Genomic DNA, 21,474 nt, shown 5'->3' with positions numbered 1-21,474 from the left:
GTCTAAAGGCAGAGCCTGCAGGGTTCACTCCCGAGTTACATACACTGCTTTGTGGGTGTAGTTTTGAGCCTGCGCATGTGAACATGAGTAAGAAGTATTCATGGAAAGACGGGTGTAGGAAGCTAGCCACAGGGCAGAGGTCTTCTTGTATAGACCAAAATGTATTCTTGTTGACTACTCTATAGTACGTGAGAACATGGTATAATTTATATGCTATAATGTTGTGCTTAAAATTTAAAACACCAATAGGAAATAAAATACAGGAATATTTTCCCAATTCTGGTGAGTATATCAAGTTTTCAACTGCATTGTGAGTAGTATTTTAGAGTATGGAGAAATATGTAAGACACCACAAAAGTAGCCTGCTCAGTTATTAACACAGAATGTCTGAAAAGTTGAAGTTTATTTACTTGATAGTGGACTACAAAGAGGCAAACACATACTGCCAAATTTGGAGAAAGCAGATAACTGACATGCCTTTTAATGAGGTCAAGGTTAAAAATATATACATATATATGTGTATGCATACATATATATATGATTGCATGAAGACACACACACACATCCACTCGGTTGTTAGACAGACATTGAACTGACAGACAGCAGGAAGATCTTACAGTGGAACTTCAACTGTCATTATTCTGCTATTTTCACACCTTTGAAAATGTGGAGGACTTATCTAAAGAGAAGAAAATCGATACACAGAAGCCTGATGGAGTATTCCTTTTCAGTAGTGATGAAAAAGGACAAACTATAAAAACAGCAGACAGGACAGACACTGGTTCCCATAACAACAGTGACAGGAACAACTGTGGGTACCCCACATGATGGCTCAATTCTTTTATTGAATTTTTTCACAACTATGTAATTGAAATTTTATCATGATGAATAGTGCCTTGGGACTTAAAAAAAAATCCCAACAAAAATCCAGGGTTCTGGATGCAAACATTTCTGTGTAACACAGTTATTAATTATCTACAAGATAACCTATGGTTTAATAATAAAGATCTTTGATACTAAGGTTTTTAATTTCTGCTATCTTCTACTTAACTTCTATTCTTTCAGAGGTTCTTTTATACTATTTATTAAACACATTCTGTAAAATATAAGAAATAATGTACATTCTCATGGTCACACACAGTGACGGACTGCAGTAACACATTGACTCCTTGTTGCATATAGGTTGAGACGTGGGCTGCACATTTTCGTGATCCATGCAGGGGAGGCTCACAGAAACACCAAGCAAACAATCAGAGATTGGTCAGCCATGAAAACTTACCCTCCCAGTCACAACAGGCTTAACAGCAAAATTGCCGGCATTGACTGCTGCATCAAAACCATGCTGGGCACAGTTGTTTCTGGTTAAAAGGGCCACAAAGGACACTGGCTACCAGGAATTTTCCTGGTTCTCGACATGGGGTTCAGACTAAACTCTCCTTACATGGCTTTTCCCTATATTACAGGCATTAGCTGAAGAAGTATTTCAGGCTTCACATAAAAAAAAACAGTCAACCTTCACTGAAAAGCTGGAAATGGTCTATTTGAGTCTCTGTCCTGGAAGCTGCTTGCTGTAGGTCCTTAAGGCAAATGCCAGGGCTCAAACAAATTGGAGAGCAGTCTCGAGATGTAAACAATAAGATCACGACCAAGGAGTTTCAACCTTGGACAGAAGCTCTTCACAGACAGGCCTGTCTGGCTAAGACGGGCTTCTTGGCTTTTGAAGTTCATGTATTTTACATACTAGAAGTACTGCATACGTTTCTTGTTTTGTTTTTCTATTGTAGAGACTTGTGGACTAGATAAATGTTCATGGTGTTGCTTAAAAACCAAAAATACACAGCATGGAGAAGCCACTCAAAAACCTAGCAATATTCGGGTTTGTTTTTGTTTGTTTCCCGTTCACATTTTACTTTTGTGGTTGGCATATGGAAAACCAAACTGGGAAATCATAATGTTGGAGTATTTTAAGGGCATGCCGTCGTAGATATTAACAAGCTTATTTATACAGTAAGATCTCTGCAAAAAGTGCTCTGCCCGATGCCACATTCCAGAATAGCCGTTGGTTTCTTTCTCCAAATTGACCATGTTTATAGGTTTCACAAATATCCCGGAAGACTTGCCAGTGTGCTTGGTGACGATGAAATTCATAGCGATATCATCGCAGTTTTGTGTCTCATCGATCAGCGCATGGACGGCCGCAGGCTGTCGCTGAAAGAGGTCAAGGTATTTGCTGTTGAAGAAGGAGGCTCCGATGAGCACCATGGAGTACTGGTCACCGTTCCCGAGCCCCGGTGTCTGCAGTTCAAAACCTCCGTAACTGTAGATACCGGACGAAGTAGAGACGTGTTTTCTAGGTACAAATCCTACAATCTGATCAGGAAATTGCTGAAAAGAGGAGGAAAAGAACAATTAAGTGTGGCAGTTCTTCAGAGAAGACATAGACAAAATGTTTATTTATCACAGAAGATGTGGTTGATTTGTCAACTTTTCTTTATTCCTTATTTCTATATTTCCCTTATTTTTACACCCTAATTTCCTCTAACTCTAGACAACCTCATAACTTTGTCTCTTGATACGTTTACAGCTTAAATTTCACCATAACCAAAATCCCTCTGAAAAATTATTACCTTACAAATATTCTCCAGATTCGAACATCTGATCTAAAAAAATTTTAGTTCCCTTCAAAGTTTGCTATAAAAAAGTTGATTGTGATGGGTGTGGTAGTGGCGCACACCTTTAATCCCAGCACTTCAGGAGGCAGGGGCAGGCAGACCTCTATGAGTTCAAGGCCAGCCTGGTCTACAGAGTGAGTTCCAGGACAGGCAGGATTATATAGAAAGACCCTGACTCAAAACAAACCAAACAAACCAAAAATTACCTCACCCCAAAACAACAAAAACCCAAAAGACAAAAAAACAAAAAAAACCAAAAAACAAGTTGACCACATGAATATTATCATAGGAGATAAGATGTAAGTGATCATTTTGAAAAGCTATTCTAATCTCTTAATTATATATAAATTTATATAATCATATAAATATATAAAATATATATTATATCAATAGAGATGATTTTTACTGCTTTTCAATGTTGATTTTTTTCCTCTGTTGATTTTAATGTTCTTGAAAGTCACAATTGATTTTAAACAATTTAAATATTGTTTAAAATTTAAATTTTATGCCCTTTCAGATTTAGATATTTCCTTTTCAAAAATATGAATTTAAATCAGTAAGTACAACATAAATTACATATTTATTAAAAGTTTAATTCATTCTTGTGAATAATTTGAATCTCACCCAGTTTGAGTTTTGTCTGCCAAGGCAAGGGGCATGCACACATACAATCTCAGCAAATTAAATTTCACTTCCAAGAGCTCAGAGTATAATGAGAATATTCACATACATGAGTGGGGATTGTCACCCCCTGAGAGGTCAGAAGGCTATAGAGGTGATTGGGTAAGGCAGATGGGTGCATTGAGGATAGGGATAACTGTGTTGCTGGGGGCAGAGAGGATGCTCAGATGATAGATAAAGGCTAGTAGCCTCCAAAGAAGAACCATTTACAGAATCCAAACACTGAAAAGTCTCACATGCTGGAGAAAGCCAGGGGAAGGCACCAAGGTGGAGCAGTGACAGGTATGTGTAGGCACAGGTGCCCATCCTCTCCATCTTACTTGCATACACAACACATTATGGAAGCGTGGGACACTATCACACAGTCAGATTCTCCTGCGCAGCGGACTGAAATGGTTCTTGATATTTCATATATAAAATTTAAAATACCATTTATATTTCCTTATAGTTCTATTCAAATTGCTCTAACTAATCACAGTCTTTACATTGTACCCGATTCTATCTTTGTATTTAGGGTAGATTGATTTTTTTGTTTAACCTTTAAGTAGAAATCCTATAGCTGTGGTATGCCAGCCTACCCAAGGGAGGCCTTACCCCCTAGGAGGAGGGGATGAGGGGTACTGGGGGAGGGGGAGGAGTGAGAGAGGGGCGGGAGGGGGAACAGTGATTAGTATGTAAAATGAAAAAAGAATTCCTAAATTAAAAAAAAAAAAGAAATCCCAGAGCTGAAGTATGATATTAGAACATTTTGCCTAAAGATTTTATTTATAGGCAGAAAAAAATTGTTAATATAGAAAAAAAGGACGATTCATTAATCAATATGCTAGGCATGAAATTGAAAACTGCAGGTTGAGAAGGCTGGTACTGGTAGGGCACTGTCACTACCCTCCACGTAGCTCGTGGGGGGACCTTACTGCGAATCTGACCGCCTAGGATAGCACAGTATTTAATCACAAGATCTACACACAGTTCTGGATTCAGGTCATTTCTAATGCAGCCTGTGAAGCTCAGCTAGTATCAGTGTATGCTCAGAGGGAGAGCTCGTGGGCTGTTCACGCCTGTCCAGTCAAGCTGGCATTTAGGAAAAACCAAGCCAGAACAATCACCTGCCACCACAACGGCACACACACAATTATTACCTCAGAATTGCTCAACACGGTCTTAACGAGGATGCAGCTTTGTCGAAGCGATAAATGCTTTCTTTTATAACAAGTTTCTTACATTGTTAATACACAAATACACTTGCCATTTGAGACACAAATGGTTTGGGAAAACTTTTCTGCATTGTAGTTTGGCTGTGCCAGATCATTTCACTGTTCTTGGTAAGCTAATTCCAATTTTTCTTCCCACTACACCAAAATGCTAAGGCAATTTTTGTGTTGTCTTAATTAAGCTCAGAAACTCTTGACTGCCGGATGACAATTTCTGCTATGTTTTAAGATACTGCCTATACTGTTTTAGTGACCTCCATGTTAAACTAAGCTACCCTGGTTAGGTATTACACAGATAAAACTTTACCCATATGGTGTCATAAAACATATAGCAACATTACCTGCCAAATTGAGAAAGCAAAAACAAGGTCCTGGGCACTAATCAGAGTGTCATCATCTACCATTAATACCGCTGCAATGGGAAGAAAAAAAAATCACTGAACAGTTTAGAAATGAATAAAAATCAGTAAGATACAGTTGCGTCTATACAGACCATTCAAAGCAAGCATTTTCGAACCCAGGTAGTAAATGAAAAAGTATTCTTGAAGAGATCTGTCTAGTAGGAAAAGAAAATCCTGCCTGAGGGGGAAATATCGTCACACAATTATAGTCCATCAACCCGGAGAGTAATGAACCCTTAAATAAAGCCAAGGGTCTTTTAAGAAAATCACACCCTGGAGAAACTGTTACACACAGGAAGAAGAGAGAGACCCGGATACATTAAGCATAAATTGTGCTGGCTGGCTTTACAACAAGCTGCTTGTGGGATTCTTAAAAATTGCTTCTTAAGTGTTTCCAAGTGCTGTTTTGTTTTTGTTTTTTGTTTTGTTTTGTTTTTTTAACGATAGCTTCCCTGGAAGCCAGAAGTCACCCACCCCACCCACCCACTCAAGTCCTTTCCGTCTCAGAACCCAGCTTTGACTCACCATTGGTTTCCAGTTCGGGGAAGACCTGGAGTCGATTTCTCATTTTGTTCGTTGTTTGTGGTTTGAAGACGACAGGGACAGGGTGAGGCCCGAGAGAATTCCATAACTCCTCCGGCCCCTTCTCACCCACATTGTTCCACACCACGATCACTTTGTGCAGATTTGGTACTGCCTGGTAATGGTTCAAGAGTCTTAGCAAGAGGTCCGTTCTGTTGTATGTCTGCATAATGAGAGTAAAAGAATCCAGGGCCGGCGTGCTCTGGGGCTTGATTTCCCGGCGCAGGGTGAGCATCTTGTCTTCTTTGATGTTGGGGAGCAAATTGGTCAGAGCTCCAGCTACGAGCAGCAACACAAGGATGACCACCAGGGAGAAACGAAGCACTCGAATCCCCATGACTCTTCCAGGAAGTTTGCAGATGTGGCAACACCTGGAATAGAGACCGGAACGCTCTTATCAGGGATGTAAATTAATTTCTCCATTCTTTCATAAAGTGATTTGGCCTAACACATAAAAAAAAAAATGTAGTCTTACATTCTTTCATCTTAAAGAAATACTCTTGTCAATTCTTTCAGGATGCCATACAATGTATTTTGACCATATTCGTTTCCACTCCTCCTCCCAGTCCCTCCCAGCTCCACTACCACTTCCTCATTCCTTCCTGTCCTCTTTTTTGTTTTTTTTTTTTTAAATAACCCACAGAATCCAGTTTGTCTGTCTTTCTCAGCCTGCTGACTACAGAGATCAGGATGTAAGCTCTCAGCTACTTCTCCTGCACCGTGCCTGCCTGCCTGCCTCCATGCTTCCCACCATGACAATAATGGACTAACCCTCTGAAACTGTTATCAAGCCCCCATTTAAATGCTGTCGTTTGTAAGAGTTGCCCTGGCCATGGTGTCTCTTTACAGCAATACAACAGTGACCAAGACAGGGCTCTTGTACTTCCAAAGGACCACATCTCACAGCACGGATCACAAGATACGGTGATGCATGCTGCAACCCCAGCACTCAAGAGGGTGAGGTAGGGGGATTGCAAGACTCCAGGACAGCTTGGGCTACATAATACATACGAGGACCCTACCTCAAACAAAACAAAACAGTCTTCCAGAGCCAGCCATGGAATAGCAGGAGTGAACACAGAAGTAAAGAGAATAGCTTGGATAGTCACTAGTCAGAAGGGTTTATCTAATCAACCTCTCAAATATGTGTGTGTGTGTGTGTGTGTGTGTGTGTGTGTGTGTGTGTGTGTGTATAATAAGGTTAAATCTTACTGTCAGTTTTACAGACTCAGAAATGATTTTCCAGCTTCACCCATTTCCAGGATTGCTACCTCTTGCTCTAACACTGATGGTTATTAATTACCCCATACTTCTGATTCCCGACGATTTATTACTCCACAAACCTTTTCAGACATGTCCAGATGCTGCACTTTGGCAACTGTGTCTTGTATCCATTTTGTCAATGTATGAATTCAGCTTGTCACAGCTGCAGCCATCTTCACATGTAACTTCCATGACTGCCCCTGAGTAGGAAGCTGGGCTTCCCTCCATAAACAGATAAAACCATGGGAGTCACTAGGCCTTACTATCAGACCCTGCTGGAAGCATGTCTTTACTGTTATCTTAAGATAAACCAGCTACAATCCAGATAAAATAGCCCCACTTGCCTCACCCTGTAAACACACCCTTTTCTGACCCACACTTCAGGAGGTCTGGCTGGTGCTTCTGCCATTTAGTGCCACACTTCTGGGTCAATTTCCCAAGACATTCCAGATCTGTCTGCCTTTCTTTCTTGGGCCTCACAGCACTTTGGGGCCAGTCCTCACACACTAGGACCTATTCTACAAGTACAAAAGCCAACACTGCAGAAAATGGATTGTCTGAAGAAATTCACCAACGAAGAGACTAGATAAAAAAACAAAACAGCCGGGTGGCGGCGGCGGCGGCGGCGGCGGCGGCGGTAGTGGTGCACGTCTTTAATCTCAGCACTCGGGAGGCAGAGGCAGGCGGATCTCTGAGTTCAAGGCCAGCCTGGGCTACAGAGTGAGATCCAGGACAGGCACCGAAACTACACAGAGAAACCCTGTCTCAAAAAAATGAAAAACAAACAAACAAAAAAACAACCAACCAACCAACCAACAAACAAAGAACACTAGGCATTTCTGGTCAACATTATAAAAGTACCTTTAAGTCAACAAAAGAGATTTCTCAGCATCATAAAGAATAAGAGGGTCTGGGAAAGAAGGCAGCTCAGTGGAGGAAGTGTCTGTCATGCAAGCTTGAGGATCTGAGTTTGATCCTTAGCACTCCTGTGAAAAGCTGGGTGTGATAGCAAGCATGTAATCCCAGCACTGCAGAGACACAGGCAGGTGGATTCTTGGCTAGCTAGTCAAGCTTAGTGGGTGAGCACCATGTCCCAGTGAGAGACCCTGTCTCAACTAATCAAGGTGACGGGAGCCTGAGGAACATTACACCAGAAGTTGACCTCTACCCTTCCCATATCCTATATATGTGAACACACACACACACACACACACACACACACACACACACACACACCACACACCCCTACATCCCTTACACAGAGAAAGAAAGAATATGGGATTATTATTACCTGCTTATTTGTTTTGAGACAGGGCTTGGGATATAGCGCAGGCTGGCCTTGGATTATGTAGCACAGGCTAACTTCAAACTTGTGATAACTCGTGCCCCAGTCTCCAGTACTGTTGTGTACTATTCCCAATGATTTGATCCATCTCCACTCACTTTTCATTTCTATTGAAACAATCTCTCTTCCTAGATTACACAGTAAACAGGCACTTCATTTACTGACCAATACTGATTAAAAAAAAATGAAGAAGCTTTTAGGACTTCTTACTGGAAGCTAACCCATGGCTAAGGCATAGGATCAGTACAGAGCAGACAGTGCTCTTCTTAATACAAAACAGCCTTTATATACTACGTTCTGTTTCTTTCCATCTTCTTGGAAAGGTATGGTAGTGCTTAACACAGACCACATCTAAGGTCGTCATTTTACATCTGTGGTTGAACTCAAGACAAGTGCAGCTAGCCCTGTCCCATGAGCAATCCCTTAGACTAGTCTACGAAGTCCTTCCTTCTGCCTAGAGGACACCTTGCAGCCGCACTGTGTTAAAACCATCACCCACGACCTTGCTTCACATCCTGAAGTGTGTTTTATAATTGTAGACAGGTTTCTCTAGTTCAAGGGCAGAGAAAAACCACATAGACTAGCTTTTCCACCTTCCCTTTAAGCTTCTGAGAATGCAGAACTCCAGGCATACATACATTCCCTGCTGTGACAGTGTGCTGAGTCACCTGCAGCTTAAACTTAGCTGTTTATTATCTGAGACTGGGTCTCTCTCTTTGTAGCCCAGGCTGACCCTGAATGCACAGTCCTCTTGCCTCAGCCTCCTGGGTGCTCTGATTCCAGGCATGCACTATCGTGCCCACCCTTGGGAAGTGCTTATTCACAAGGACAAGTCACAAAACCTCTCATGTTTCCAGGCCAGACTAGAAATGCACTATTACTTATAGAGATTTTTGGAGAGTTTTCAAGGATATTTGGTCTTGGACTACTTTCTGCAGTTTTTTTTTTTTTTTTTTTTTTCTATTAAGAAAAGCAATTTTGTGTTTCTGCTTCTATCACGGCCTCACTCTAAGACATGAATAAAGTTAGTATCCTCAGCTTTCATGTAATTACTTTCATAAACAGTAATCTAAGGCTTTGGAGCACAACATTTTCATTCCATGTACTCTCTTATTAAAACAACACATACTACTAAGATAGTCAACCAAAGAAAAGATGCAGTAATTAATAATCTTGATTCCAAAGGCTTGAAAATCCTTTTAGCACTGAATTTAAAAGTAGGCCTCATAAAGCACATGTTCAGTTCTGCATGGTCGTGTGTGTGTGTGTGTGTGTGTGTGTGTGTGTGTGTGTAGGCATTTTATTTTATTTAGGATTTTTTTTATTCATTTTACATATCAACCACAGATCCCCTTCTCATTCCTCCTCTCGCTCCTCTCCAGCCTTCCCCACCCCCTATCTCCTCCTCCAAAAAGATAAGGCCTCCCATGGGGAGTTGGCAAAGCCTGAACATTCAGCTGAGGCTGGTCCAAGCCCCGCCCCCTGCATCAAGGCTGAGCCGGGCGTCCCACCATAGGCAATGAGCTCCAAAAAGCCAGCTCATGCACCAGGGATGGATCCTGATCTCACTGCAACACTCAGGGTACAGCAAGGTTTTACCACTGCATTAAAGGACACCAGGGTCAAGAAGAGCTTTGTACTACTTTCTGGAGTTCAGCAGAAATGGCATATTCTAAGTGTTTCTACCCACTAACTGCCCTGCACTCTAGTCCGGAAAACGTAATGGAGATTAACTACTATAGATAATTGCAGACTTTTGACAATGTCAAACACACTCCGGAGCGACAGCTTCCCTTTCATTTATACTTCTAAGATGGAGCTGATTCCCTGGGCCACCGTACACGTTTTCGCTTTCAAACACCTTCTAAGCCTCTACTTTACCTGTATCAGCAAGGTTTCAGGAGCTCTGAATAATTTATGTCTTTAGAGATAGATCATCAATATTTCATTTGGCATTTATTAAATAATGCACCTCAATTAAATTATGCAAATTTCTTAATGTGCACGGAAGAGCAAGAGAGAAAGGACTTTCTAAACTGCAGTACTGGGGGCACACTACTTTCAGAACGGCTGAAGTGGAGCACTCTATTGCAGGCCCGTCGCAAACAACCTGGATGCACTTCGGAGAACAGTTCAAGCTTTTTTGTTTTTTTTTTCTAAAGACGGACCCTATCACCGACTCCACAGCTCTGAATGGAACATAAAAGAGCACACCTGCAAGAGGTGAAGAAATCAGAAGTAAATAGAGCTGGCCACCTTGCTCTTAATCACAACATTTCTCCTTTATTTTTTTTTGTTTTGTTTTAAAATCATATCTGACATTGTCTCAGTCCAAAGTGGATCTCATAGCTCCTTTCCCTCTTCTTTTGAGAAAGTCTCTCTGTATAGTCCTGGCTGGTCTGAACTCCCTGTGTAGACCAGAATAGGCTAGAATTATGAGAGCCGCCGGCCTCTGCCCTCCTCCTGCCGGGACTATACCCAGCTCACAGCTCTTAGTTCTCTGCCTTTCTCTCACCTCCACCCCCACACTAGATGAGAGAGAACACTGCGAATGTCAACATAACAGAGCAAAAAAGAAAAAAAAAAAAAAACAACAATAAAAAAAAACCAAGGTTCTCCCAGTGATTATTTCTACTCGCACCTGGGCTCACATCTTAGTTCTGCACACAGTTATTTTCATAAACTATTTTCATAAACTATTATTCCACACCAGAGGTTTTTCAACCAGGGATGACCAGGAAATAGCTGGCCAAACCTGGAGACATTTTGGGTTATCACGTCTGAAGGGAGGTACTATTGCTATCTAGAGTAAATGTCAGTGAGCAGGACAGCAGCAAAGCAGTATCTGCCCGGCTGTGCTCAAAGTGGAGAAGCCTTGCTCTGCATTTGAGTTGCCTCATAAGATCCACTCGAACACGACAAGAAAGACGGCCAGCGAGTCCAGCAAGTCCACGGCTATTGGTTATGCTCAAACAATCAACAAAACTGTCAAAGAGGCCCCAATATTTGCTCACCTCCCTGCAAAGACAAACTCGCAGAGTTGGACAGGATCTCAAAAGCCAACTTCTTCTTTCTATAGATCAACGGTTGGGGTCCAGGGAGAGACACTTGCCTAAAGTCATGCAGCTGCATTGGGCTATGCCGCAGCAGCAGAGCCAAGGCAAGCCTTTCTCGACAGCACAGTCCATGGCTGTCCACTATGGCACGGCTGTCACTAAAACCCCTGGCAAGAAATGTAAAGATTAATTCTTTATGTATAAGACATTTTTTATAGCTTCAATGAGATGTCACATTCCACAAAATGCACCCACTTAAAGAATATGGTTCAGTGTGTTCTTTTAATATCCTCACAGTTTTGGAAACATCATGAGTTTTGTTGTTGTTGTTATTAAGATGGAGTCTTGACTTGTAGCCCACGCTGGCCTTAAATTCTCGATCTTGCTGCCTCAGCATCCTGAGTGGTGAAAAATGCAGGCAAGTGCCAATAACCTCATTCATGACTTATTTTTAAAACTCTTTTGGTGCCCCCAAGGAAACTCAGACCTATGAACAGTCCCTTCGATTTCCATTAATCTCATCCTTCCTCAGCCCCAGAAAAACCACAAATTTACTTTCTGTCTCTATGAATTTGCCTATTCTAGACATTTCTATGAATGGAACTATAAAATAAAAGGCTTTTGTATCTTACTCGTTTTACTTAGCAAAAATATTTTCAAACTTCAGACACAAATATAGACATCTCTTTGGGGGCATTTATATGGATGTAATGTGCATGTGTGTGGAAGCTAGAGGCTGACATTGGTTGACTTCCTCAATCACTATCCACTTTCTTAACTGAGGCAAGGTCTCTCGCTGACCCCAGAACTTACAGATTCGGCCAGTCTAGCTTGCTCCAGGGACTGTCTCTGCCTCTGGAGGGAGCACAGGCACTAGGTGGCCTGTGCTATGTATGTCCATTTATGTGGGTTCTGGGGACCCTCACATTTGCACTGATAGCACTGACTGGACTGAGGCATCTTCCTAGTGCCCCCCAATTCTATTTTCACCCCAGGTAATGTTCTATTATACAGATACTGCACACTTTGCTTATCTGTTCATCAATGCGTGAGCACTTTGGCTGTTTCCATATTTGGGCTATTATCAATATTGCTGCCATGAACATTTGTGAGCAAACATTTATGCAGACATTTGTTATCATTTCTCTTGGGTAAATGCTGAGCAGTGGAACTGCTGAGTTATGATGTGAGGAATGTTTACATTTCAGAGAAAAGTGGTTTCCAGAAGATCATGTTTGCAAATTTCCAAAACGTGGACATAAGATAAAGTAAGAAAGTAAACAATACGCAGTAAATGAAGTGTGAGTTACAAATACGTGTATGTATTTAAACAGAAAGGGAACTTTCTAAGGCACGCTACTTATCAACAGTCCCCAGAAGCGGTACTGCTGAAGTCTTTTCTTGGGGCTATTTTCTTCAGACTGGAAGAGCAATCATTATGCAGAGAGAAGCTGTAAACAAATATGCCAGAGCGGAGCGGGAACAAAAAAAAGTCCTCTGGCTCGTCAGGTAGAAAGAAACACAGCGAGCAGCTTGGCACCAGACAACAAGGATCGCTGCTTTTCATCTCGATGCCACAGATGGTAGAAGACTGATAACTAGTCTGCCATTTCGCTGCGAGATCTGCCCGCTACAGCACAGACTGTTTCTCTTCAGGCTCATTCTCCAGGATACGTACTTGCATAAAAACTGATGATTATAGACTACAGATGCTCAGAAAAAGGCCTTCATCTGCCAGGCGATAAAAACCCTCCCAAGGTGGAATGCAAAGGTCGATTCAAAATGTGGGGCTTCCCTCTACAGACATGCAAGGCGGGAGCTGGAAGAGGCGGCTGCCAATGCTTTGCAGCTTCTGGCCAGGTACACTGCATGCAAATGACCCTGCTCAAACTGAAGCACAGGCACTGGTAACATACAGCAAGCCGACCACCGCTGACTCCTGTATTAGCCTTTTACCTCCAGAGCGCTTCCTTCCGGCCATCTGAACAAACTTTCCCTCAAGTCTTTCAGATACCACCTGCATTGTGCAACTTTCCCTCACTGCCTTCCATCCTGTGTGCTCCTGTGAACTCGGGCGCGGGGACAGACCTTTACAGCTGTGCCTCCGGCACCTTCCCCAGAGTAGATGGATCTCCTTTGTTACATTTATTTATTTTGGGTGCGGAGTGGCCCTTGTCACACATGCCTGGGAAGTGAGCGGACAACTCGTGGGTCATTTCTCTCCTTCCACCCATGTGGAGTCCTGGGGACTGCTCTCAGGTTGACAGGCTTCTCAGCAGTGGCTTTCACTTGCGGGAGCCATCTCTCTCTGTCCCACTATGTGGTGACATTTTGAGGAAGTTTCTGGCAATCTTTACCAATCACACTAGGATCTGGCTCGTCGTCTTTTGAGTCCGGGCAGTGACAGTAATTTCTAACAGTTGAAAGGACTGAGGGAGTCTGTGTTTAAATTGCCCTGACTTTAGCAACAGATGCCTAAAATGTTAACAGAAGAAATTCAAAAGGTAAATTAGGTCCAATTAAGAGAGCGAGCTTCCAGTAAACTTTTGCCTACGTAAGAGACCATCAAAAGAGTTGTAAATGTGACTTCAGGCCAGCGCCATACCGGTCACCTTTCTACTTTCAATACCAGGATTTGGACTTGCTTTGATTAGAGACTACAGATGCTCAGGAACGGGTGTTCACCTGCCAGAAGATAAATCACCCCACGGTGGGAGGAAGAGGTCAATTCAGGACCTGGGCTTTCCTTCTGTACACATACACGCACACGATGCAGCCAAACCACTTGCGTAATAGACAGCCCAAATCTCTGACTGGTTTTGTTTTGACTTGTGAACTGCCCGCGCCTCCATTTTTCTGGGATTATTCTGAATTGAAGTATTTTTTTAATTTCCCAGTTTCTACAGGAGCTCTTGGTGAACAAACCTGTTTGTCTTGGGAGAAAAACACCATCTGTTAGACATTATCATCCTTTGCGTTTCCCCAAGGAGGTTTAGGAAGTAATGACAACCAGAAAGTATCTGACTTACTCAGGTAGGCAGCAGATGACCTCTGAGCAGACAAAATTCTTACCTACTCGACTGCTCCAGTTTGAACCAGAACTGCCTTTCGTAGACTCATGTGACTGAATACTGAGTCTAGAGGTAGCAGCATTCTTTAGGGAGGTGTGGAGCCTTTAGGAAGTGGGTCACTGAAGGGCAGGCCTTATGGGTCACAGACCCTTCTGGATCCAGCAGATGTCTCTACCTCCTGGCTGGCCCCATGTATCAGGCAGCATGGAGTCAGGGCTGCCATGCCTTCTCCGCCATGACGGACTGTATCCTCCTAGACAAGGAGTCAGAATGAATCCTCCCTCCATTGAGTTGTTTCTATGAGCTAGAAAGTAACGAATAGACTGACAAATTCAAATTTACTTAAGTGACAAAGCTATACACTTTATTGCCCCATAATGATCTTTTGTATTAAAACTGTAGGCAACATAAAATAGAGTTTACTGCACTCTTAAGTTTTGTTCCTGGTGTTACAGGGTAGTTTAGGACGAGGACGATCATATTTTTAAAGGTTTAATTTTATTTTTATGTGGGTGAGGGCTTGCCTGCATGGCATGTATATGCACTACATGCATGCCTGGTGCCCACAGAGACCAGAAGCATATCCAAGCTCTTGGACCGGAGTTACTGATGGTTGTGAGCGGCCATGTGGGTGCTGGAGACCGAACCTGGGTTCTCTGGAAAAGCAACCAGCGCTCTTCACCACTGAGCCATCTCTCCAGCCCCAGGCTGGATTTCACCTGTATTTAGGACTCCACTCTTGTCAATGTCACTTCAGAAATGTTCCCCTGCCCTTCTCTCATCTGTCAGTTCTGTTCCCTCACTTTCTCCCAGAGAGTCCACCAGATTCTTAACTTCTGATATTTGTTTTGCAAGTCTAAACGCATCATACATACTTAAAAGTTATTCTGTGTTAATAATAAGCTTCAAAAGGCAGGAATAGATCACATACTCTCTCTCTCTCTCTCTCTCTCTCTCTCTCTCTCTCACACACACACACACACACACACACACACACACACACGCGCGCGCGCGCGCGCACGCGCGCGCGGTACAAATAAAAGGTCATGTACCCTGTCCTTTAGAAGCCTAGTTCTGTCTTTACTACATTTTTGAAACTATAGTTCTGAAACAGAATCACTGAAGCATTATTTTTTAAAGTGCCATATATACAGCATCACATTTGACTAGGTAATTGCTGCTGTACCAGATCATTCCTCAGTGCAGACTCTGAGAAAATCATTTCTGCACTGATTACATCCAAGCCCTCTGCTGCGGGCAGCCAGGTTGAGTGAGCCATTTTGTTACGGATAAATCAAGTTAGAGGGAACAGCACCAGCAGCATTCAAAGCAGGACACCGGCCACTACGCACCAGTGTCTCCATTTCCCTTCCTGGTCTACCTTGCCTGTCTATACCAAAAGATGTCCATCAGTCTTGGACTTTTCAGCTCCTCCTTCTTCCCTTTCCTGCTTAAAACATCACATTCTCAACACAGCTCCAGGGAGCCGTTATCAATAACTAGAACTTTACTATCACCGATTTACGGGGAAATAAAACATAAATATGTATAAATCGTTTTTAATGCACAGCCTGCCTCCTTCAATCTGGCCATTTATCATTGAGGCACACACTGAGGTCTCTAGACCAAAGTGCACAGGTATGAATTATCATAGATAAAGGCTGTGTCTTGCCTTGTTCATTTCTCTTGGAATTATCAGTTAATTACAGATGATTATGACGATAATGATGTGTTGGGAGATGACCAATCCAATGGAAGCATATTAGAAGAGTCTCAAAAATGGCCTTATTCCTAAGAGGAACTCTGTAGACTCTGCAAGGACCCAAGGCATCAATGGACACTAAAAACAAAGCTAAAGAAACAGAAAAGAGCTTTTAGCCCAGCAGAGTCTAACGCAAAATTAGTTTGAGAACTGGGTCAAAAAGATGCCAAGTCCATCTGCAAATCTATTGTTTTTGCCACTTTTGGACACAGGTGCTTTTCCTTTGAACCTCTACCTGTTTCAGCGATAGGAAGATTGGGGAGGTGCAGAGCAAGATTGTTAGGCCACAAATCCCCAGACTGTCCTGGGGAATTCTTTCCCTTCTAGCTGAAACTGGCTTTCAGCAGCTCCCAAAGCCACTGCTTGAAGAGAAACAGATTCATGCATATGAATTATGGCTTACACAGATTTTCAGATACTAAGCCTAAGAGAGAAGCAACACCAATTCACGTGAGCTTTCTCCCTTTAGTGTGGAGGGGGGAGGTCACACAATTCATGGCGCTCTATCCTGGCAACAAATATTTATAGGTTCTTCCCGTGTGCCCAGGACTGTACTGAGGTAGACACAGCTCCTCCCCTCTCTTCGCTCAGTGATGACAATGACAGCTGTCAGAGCTTCCCCCTTCACGTTGTACGACGGTTCCAACTGACAGCATTTCTAACTTTTGGAGAGGAAAAAAAAAATAAGATAGGCACACTACATTTTGTAGATGGGACAGCTGAGACAGAATACGAGAAGTACTTCCTGAACCTCAGACAGAGTGAGTGGCGGGCCAGACTCAAACTCCGGACTCACACTTGAGCAACTCTGTACTCTCTCCATGTTTTGCAGGGGCACTGTTTGCAGCTTTATTCCAGACTACGAGAGTATTTCACACACGGAGGTAATGGAGGAGCATGGGGTGTAGGCTCAGCGACGTGACAGAGCGCATGCTTGGAGAATGGGAAGCCGCAGGCTCAATCATCAGATTAAATTGATTAAAAACAAAACAAAACAAAAAAACACTGTACTTGATCTTAGCCAAAAGGCCAAGTCACTCAATCTTAGAAAGGCCTCCATCCACCTAAAAAAAAAAAAAGAACCTACAAGTATTGATTTTATCCTAGAATCTGGGTCATGATTTTGGTGGATCTACCCTAAAAGAGGTCTTACGGTATTTTATAATAGGTGCTGGTTCCAGCCAGAATTTTTCTTTTTTCTTTTTTGAGACAAGGTCTTACTATATACACAGTCAAGACTGGCATCAAATTCTCAGTCCTCATGGCCTAGTCTCCCCAGGGCTGGGACTGCTCCCATACTTGCCAGAACTTTTACTTTCAAGAAAACCAAGCTGCCAATGTAGAAAATTTGAACTAAGCCAGGTATGGTGACGTATGCCTTTAATCCAAGCACTTAGAGGCAGAGTCAGAAGCAGTCAAATCTCTGTGAGTTAGGAGGCCAACTGGGTATACATAGTGAGAGGGTTCTCGGCTAGTCAGGGTTATAGAGTGGAACCCTGTGTCAACAAAACAAACAAACAAATCCAAAGGAAAATAACTGCAGACAAAAACAGTGGAATTTCACTATTGTCATAGCAAATTTACAATAGTCAAAAAAAAAAAAAAAAGAAAAAGAAAAAGAAAGAAAAATTACCCAAGTGTCCACAGATGAATAGACAATCCATTTGGGAAGTGTGGTACGTACATACAATGGACTTGTATTTAGCCCCCCAAAAGGAAGTTAAACTATGCGAAACAAACACTCACACAAAAAGGACAACTATTGTATGATCGAAACATGAGGTATGTGACCAAACTCATGGAAACAGGATGTGGACTCAGGCGTGCCCAGGGCTGGGAGCAGGTAGAAGAGGTTAGGTTTTTGTTGTTGTTGTTTGTTTGTTTTTCTTTTTAGTGGATATAAAGTTTCAGTTTTACAAGATAAAAAAATTCTGGAGATTATACAACAATATAAAAATACCTAAGTTCCAGTAAGGGGAAAAATGATAAAGATGATACATTTTGTTGTATGTATTTTACCATATTGTTTTTTAAAGAAAGAGAATCTGTTACTTACCTCATTGTGTTGCTAATTTTTTACAGCAGCTTCCCTATGGCTTCAGTGCTGGACAGGAACAGGCTCTCTTGGTGCTAGTAAGAGACATCAAAGAATTTTCTGTGATGTTTTGAGTGACTTTTAAATTAAAAAATTGCTATTCTATGTTCTCAGAATTACATTTGGGGAATAAGGCAGATAGTGTTTTCCTGTGGGTTGGTGCTAACAGCTGCAGCACTTTGTATTTAGATCTCTCTGGAGGGTCCGGAAACAGAATAAACAGATCATCCCAATTACCTAACACTGACACACTTGAAACCAAAGTAAACACATCATGAAGTGAATCCAAGGCCCATGTATACGGTTTGCATCACTATTCAATTCCTAGGCTTACACGCATCTTTACTCTCAGTCACTGCTCTAATTCCCTTTTTTCCCACCAGCAGTGCACAGGACATTAATCTGAAGTATCTAATAAACCATGGCTCTAAAACAGGGTTGCAGATAAATGCCAGCCCGGATTACTGGGGTTGACAGATGGCATCCTTCTCACTCTTGCTGTCTGCTATTGGAAAGGACCTGGAACAAGAGGAGTTTCCGTCCTGTAATCCTCTCTGCTTTCCTTTCTCGATCTTCAACCACGTGTCTAAACAGCTGGGTTTCTAACCCCCCATCCCCCATATAGTATGTACGATTAATCAAAAGCAACTAATTGACGATATAAACAAATATTTAAAAGTTCACAGTAGAAATCATTGATTAATGTAAGAACATTTATTACTGCATCTATTTTATAGTCTTCCCTAGCCATTTAATCTTGTAATGCATGAAAGAATGAAGAATTATCACTGGAGACTTCCCAAGTACCTCATCTGATTGGAGCCTTGCTAAATACTGACCACCAAAACAGAGCTGAGGAATCAAAAACATTTTTCTTCCAACTCATTTTTTTTTTTTTAATGATAAAAATTATTGTGGGGGTAAAAGGAATGGGTCAGCACACAAAGACTCACTGAGTGACAGCTGTCTCTGTTCATTATTCCCAATTCATCTCTTGTGCACAACTTAAACACCACACAATCCTAAAATACGGGCCTGGCTTGTCTTTATCTCCACCTCCCTCTCTTTACATCTACTTGTCCTCTCCAAAAAACTGTTTCAGGTGAAGAACTTTGCCTTATCCACCTTTATATTACCAATACCAACACAGAGCCTGATGCATACTAGATCCTCACTAAATGATGATTGAATGAAAGAGTCAAATTTTGACAGGACAACATGCATAGGGTAACATGTACAGGACAGATGTTATTTCAAGGTTAAAAAAAAAAAAAAAAAAAAAAAGAAGCGAGGCACAGTGGAAATAATTTCTACCCCTAGAACTTTTCCTGATTTAAATAGTGTCCTTCTGTGCTTTATGTTGCAAACAAGAATTCCTTTAACGCTGAATTGGCCATTATGCTGTCCAGGGCTTAAGGATGCGAAATAGCATTGCCACTTTTAGAAAGGAGAAGATCCCCAAGAGAGTATCTAGCTTATATCTTGGAGGGAGAAGGTAAATCTAGGAGTCTCTGGAAACTCACAGAGCTGAAATTAAATTTCTTTAATGCATTTCAAAACTATTCAATAACGGGTAATGTGGGTTTCTCCCTAAGCCAGCAAAGCAATTTCAGATTTACAGCAGTGCAAGACAGAATACAGAAATTATTTCCAAAGGCAGAAAAAAAAAAAAAAAAAAAAAAAACTCATAGGCTCAAATTGCAGCTGACCTTGATGTGAAGGCTGGACATCAGTTGCTGAAATTTGATTATTTCTATGTACCATCCCCACCATCATACTGAAATAAAGCAGTCTTGAAAGAAAAAAAAAAATCAACTGCAATGGAAATATTTAGCCTTAAACTACCTTAGTCTGCATCCAGTTAGGGCTCCCCCAGCAATGCAGCAGGATAAGATTCAAAGACTACTCTAAACACAAAAGTTTCCTTTAAAAAGTAAATGCTATTGATTGAAAATATTCGCTTAAATTAAATAATGAAATATAACCCGAGAAAAGCAAAGACAAAAATGTTCTTTCCAGAACTTAATATATAGAATCAAACCGTTTTTACCAGATTTTAAAGACAAACATTTTTTTAAAAAATTTACACGATATACTTTCAAAAATCAAATTACAGAATAAACCCCTCCTACACACAAAGTTCCAAGAATGAGGGAAAAACAGGCATAGATCCCAAATGGAAAAATAAAATCAACGAAAGCGCATTTTACAGTCGCCTCACCTCCAGTGCAGATTGCAGTGGGGCCAGCAGGTTTATTTGCAGCTTGGTTCGCATAAAACGGAAAGGGAGTCTCCTTTGCTTGCCTCTTTCCCACCCCCTTTCCTAAATCAGGCTTCCAACCTCTTTACTGGTCCAATTGATAACCTAGGAAACGCGCCTCCCGCAAAGTGAGCGCCCGGAGCAGGGGACAGTCCCCGAGTGGCCACCCCTCCCTCCCTTTGGGTGACGCTCCACTTCCTGTTAGGCAAAAAGGCATTCCCAAGAAGCTCGGTTTTGTAGTTTCCAAGCCACCTCCCAAAGCCAGACCCTCTTTCTGGTTTCCTCTCCTAGGTAACAACTTTTAATCATTCACGTGACGGGCCAGCTGACCTTGTCTAAACAATCCCCCAGAAAGATGCTGGAGAGTGTCCCTCTACCCAGCTCAGGCCCGCAAAGGCTCATCTCCAGCGTCCCTCATCCAGCCAGCTGGTGACTGCACCTCCTGAAATGGACTACAGTGACAGCCACTGTCCCGGGGTGACCGAGATGCTAAAGGGCCGTGTATGCAACCAACTGAGGTTGCCCGGGAGGGAGAAACAGCAATGAAGCCATAGCCTCCGTGGCCCGCTTCCTAAAAGACTTCTTTTAAATACCTGTCAGTGTTTCTTTTGCAAGGCACCCAACGATCGCCTCCCGCGTGGCGGTTCCCGCGGGTGGAGTGCACCCCCTCAGCGCTGACCTCGCGAAGCCATCGCCGCGCATCCTGCGCAGGGGCGGCGCAGCACGTGGCTGCCTGGGTCCTTCGGGCGGTGCTGCCTGGAAGCCCAGCGGGGATCGGAGGTCCTTAGGGGGTTAACGCAGAAGGGGCAGGCGCGGGCAGGCGCTGCATCCGGGAACGTTGGTGGTGGGCGACCCGGGTGGGTGACAGCAGGCCCTGAACCCAGCCAGCCACGTCGGCAGAGCCGCCGCTGAGGATTTCTCCTTCGGGACTTCAGGAGCTAGGACGCCCCCGACCGACCAGCTCAGCTAGGGATCCCCCCGCGGCGGCTTGCTGGCTGCCCGGGCTTTCTGCAGCCCTCGTAGCCCCGCCTCCTTCCTCCGTAAGCCCCGCCCCCGCCCGAGCCCCACCCCTCCC

The 21,474-nt window shown here is 42.7% G+C and overlaps 1 protein-coding gene across 2 annotated transcripts; it reads right to left on the bottom strand.

Moving 5' to 3' along the window:
- Window positions 1-384: 384 nt before the first annotated feature.
- On the bottom strand, window positions 385-21,435 carry Extl2 (exostosin like glycosyltransferase 2). 2 transcript variants are annotated; one of them, XM_028890160.2, is made up of 5 exons: window positions 20,993-21,435; window positions 18,101-18,174; window positions 5,491-5,918; window positions 4,906-4,976; window positions 385-2,385 (listed from the first exon to the last, which is right to left on the bottom strand). In XM_028890160.2, the coding sequence occupies exons 2-5, from the start codon at window positions 18,103-18,105 to the stop codon at window positions 1,900-1,902; spliced, it is 990 nt and encodes a 329-aa protein (XP_028745993.1). In that variant the 5' UTR covers window positions 18,106-18,174; window positions 20,993-21,435; the 3' UTR covers window positions 385-1,899. The 2 variants fall into 2 exon arrangements, with proteins under 2 accessions (XP_028745993.1, XP_028745994.1); XM_028890161.2 differs by lacking the exon at window positions 20,993-21,435 and adding an exon at window positions 20,361-20,918.
- Window positions 21,436-21,474: the final 39 nt, after the last annotated feature.

Source organism: Peromyscus leucopus, chromosome 6, assembly GCF_004664715.2.
Source record: "Peromyscus leucopus breed LL Stock chromosome 6, UCI_PerLeu_2.1, whole genome shotgun sequence".
NCBI lineage: Eukaryota > Metazoa > Chordata > Mammalia > Rodentia > Cricetidae > Peromyscus > Peromyscus leucopus.
The sequence above is the reverse complement of the archived record's forward strand: the minus strand, read 5'-3'. Positions and strand labels throughout refer to the sequence as shown.

Coding starts and splice junctions, on each gene's coding strand:
- Extl2 (XM_028890160.2), bottom strand. Junction 4,977..5,490: donor CCCCGAACTGGAAACCAATG/GTGAGTCAAAGC, acceptor TTCCCATTGCAG/CGGTATTAATGGTAGATGAT. Junction 2,386..4,905: donor TTGCTTTCTCAATTTGGCAG/GTAATGTTGCTA, acceptor TCCTCTTTTCAG/CAATTTCCTGATCAGATTGT.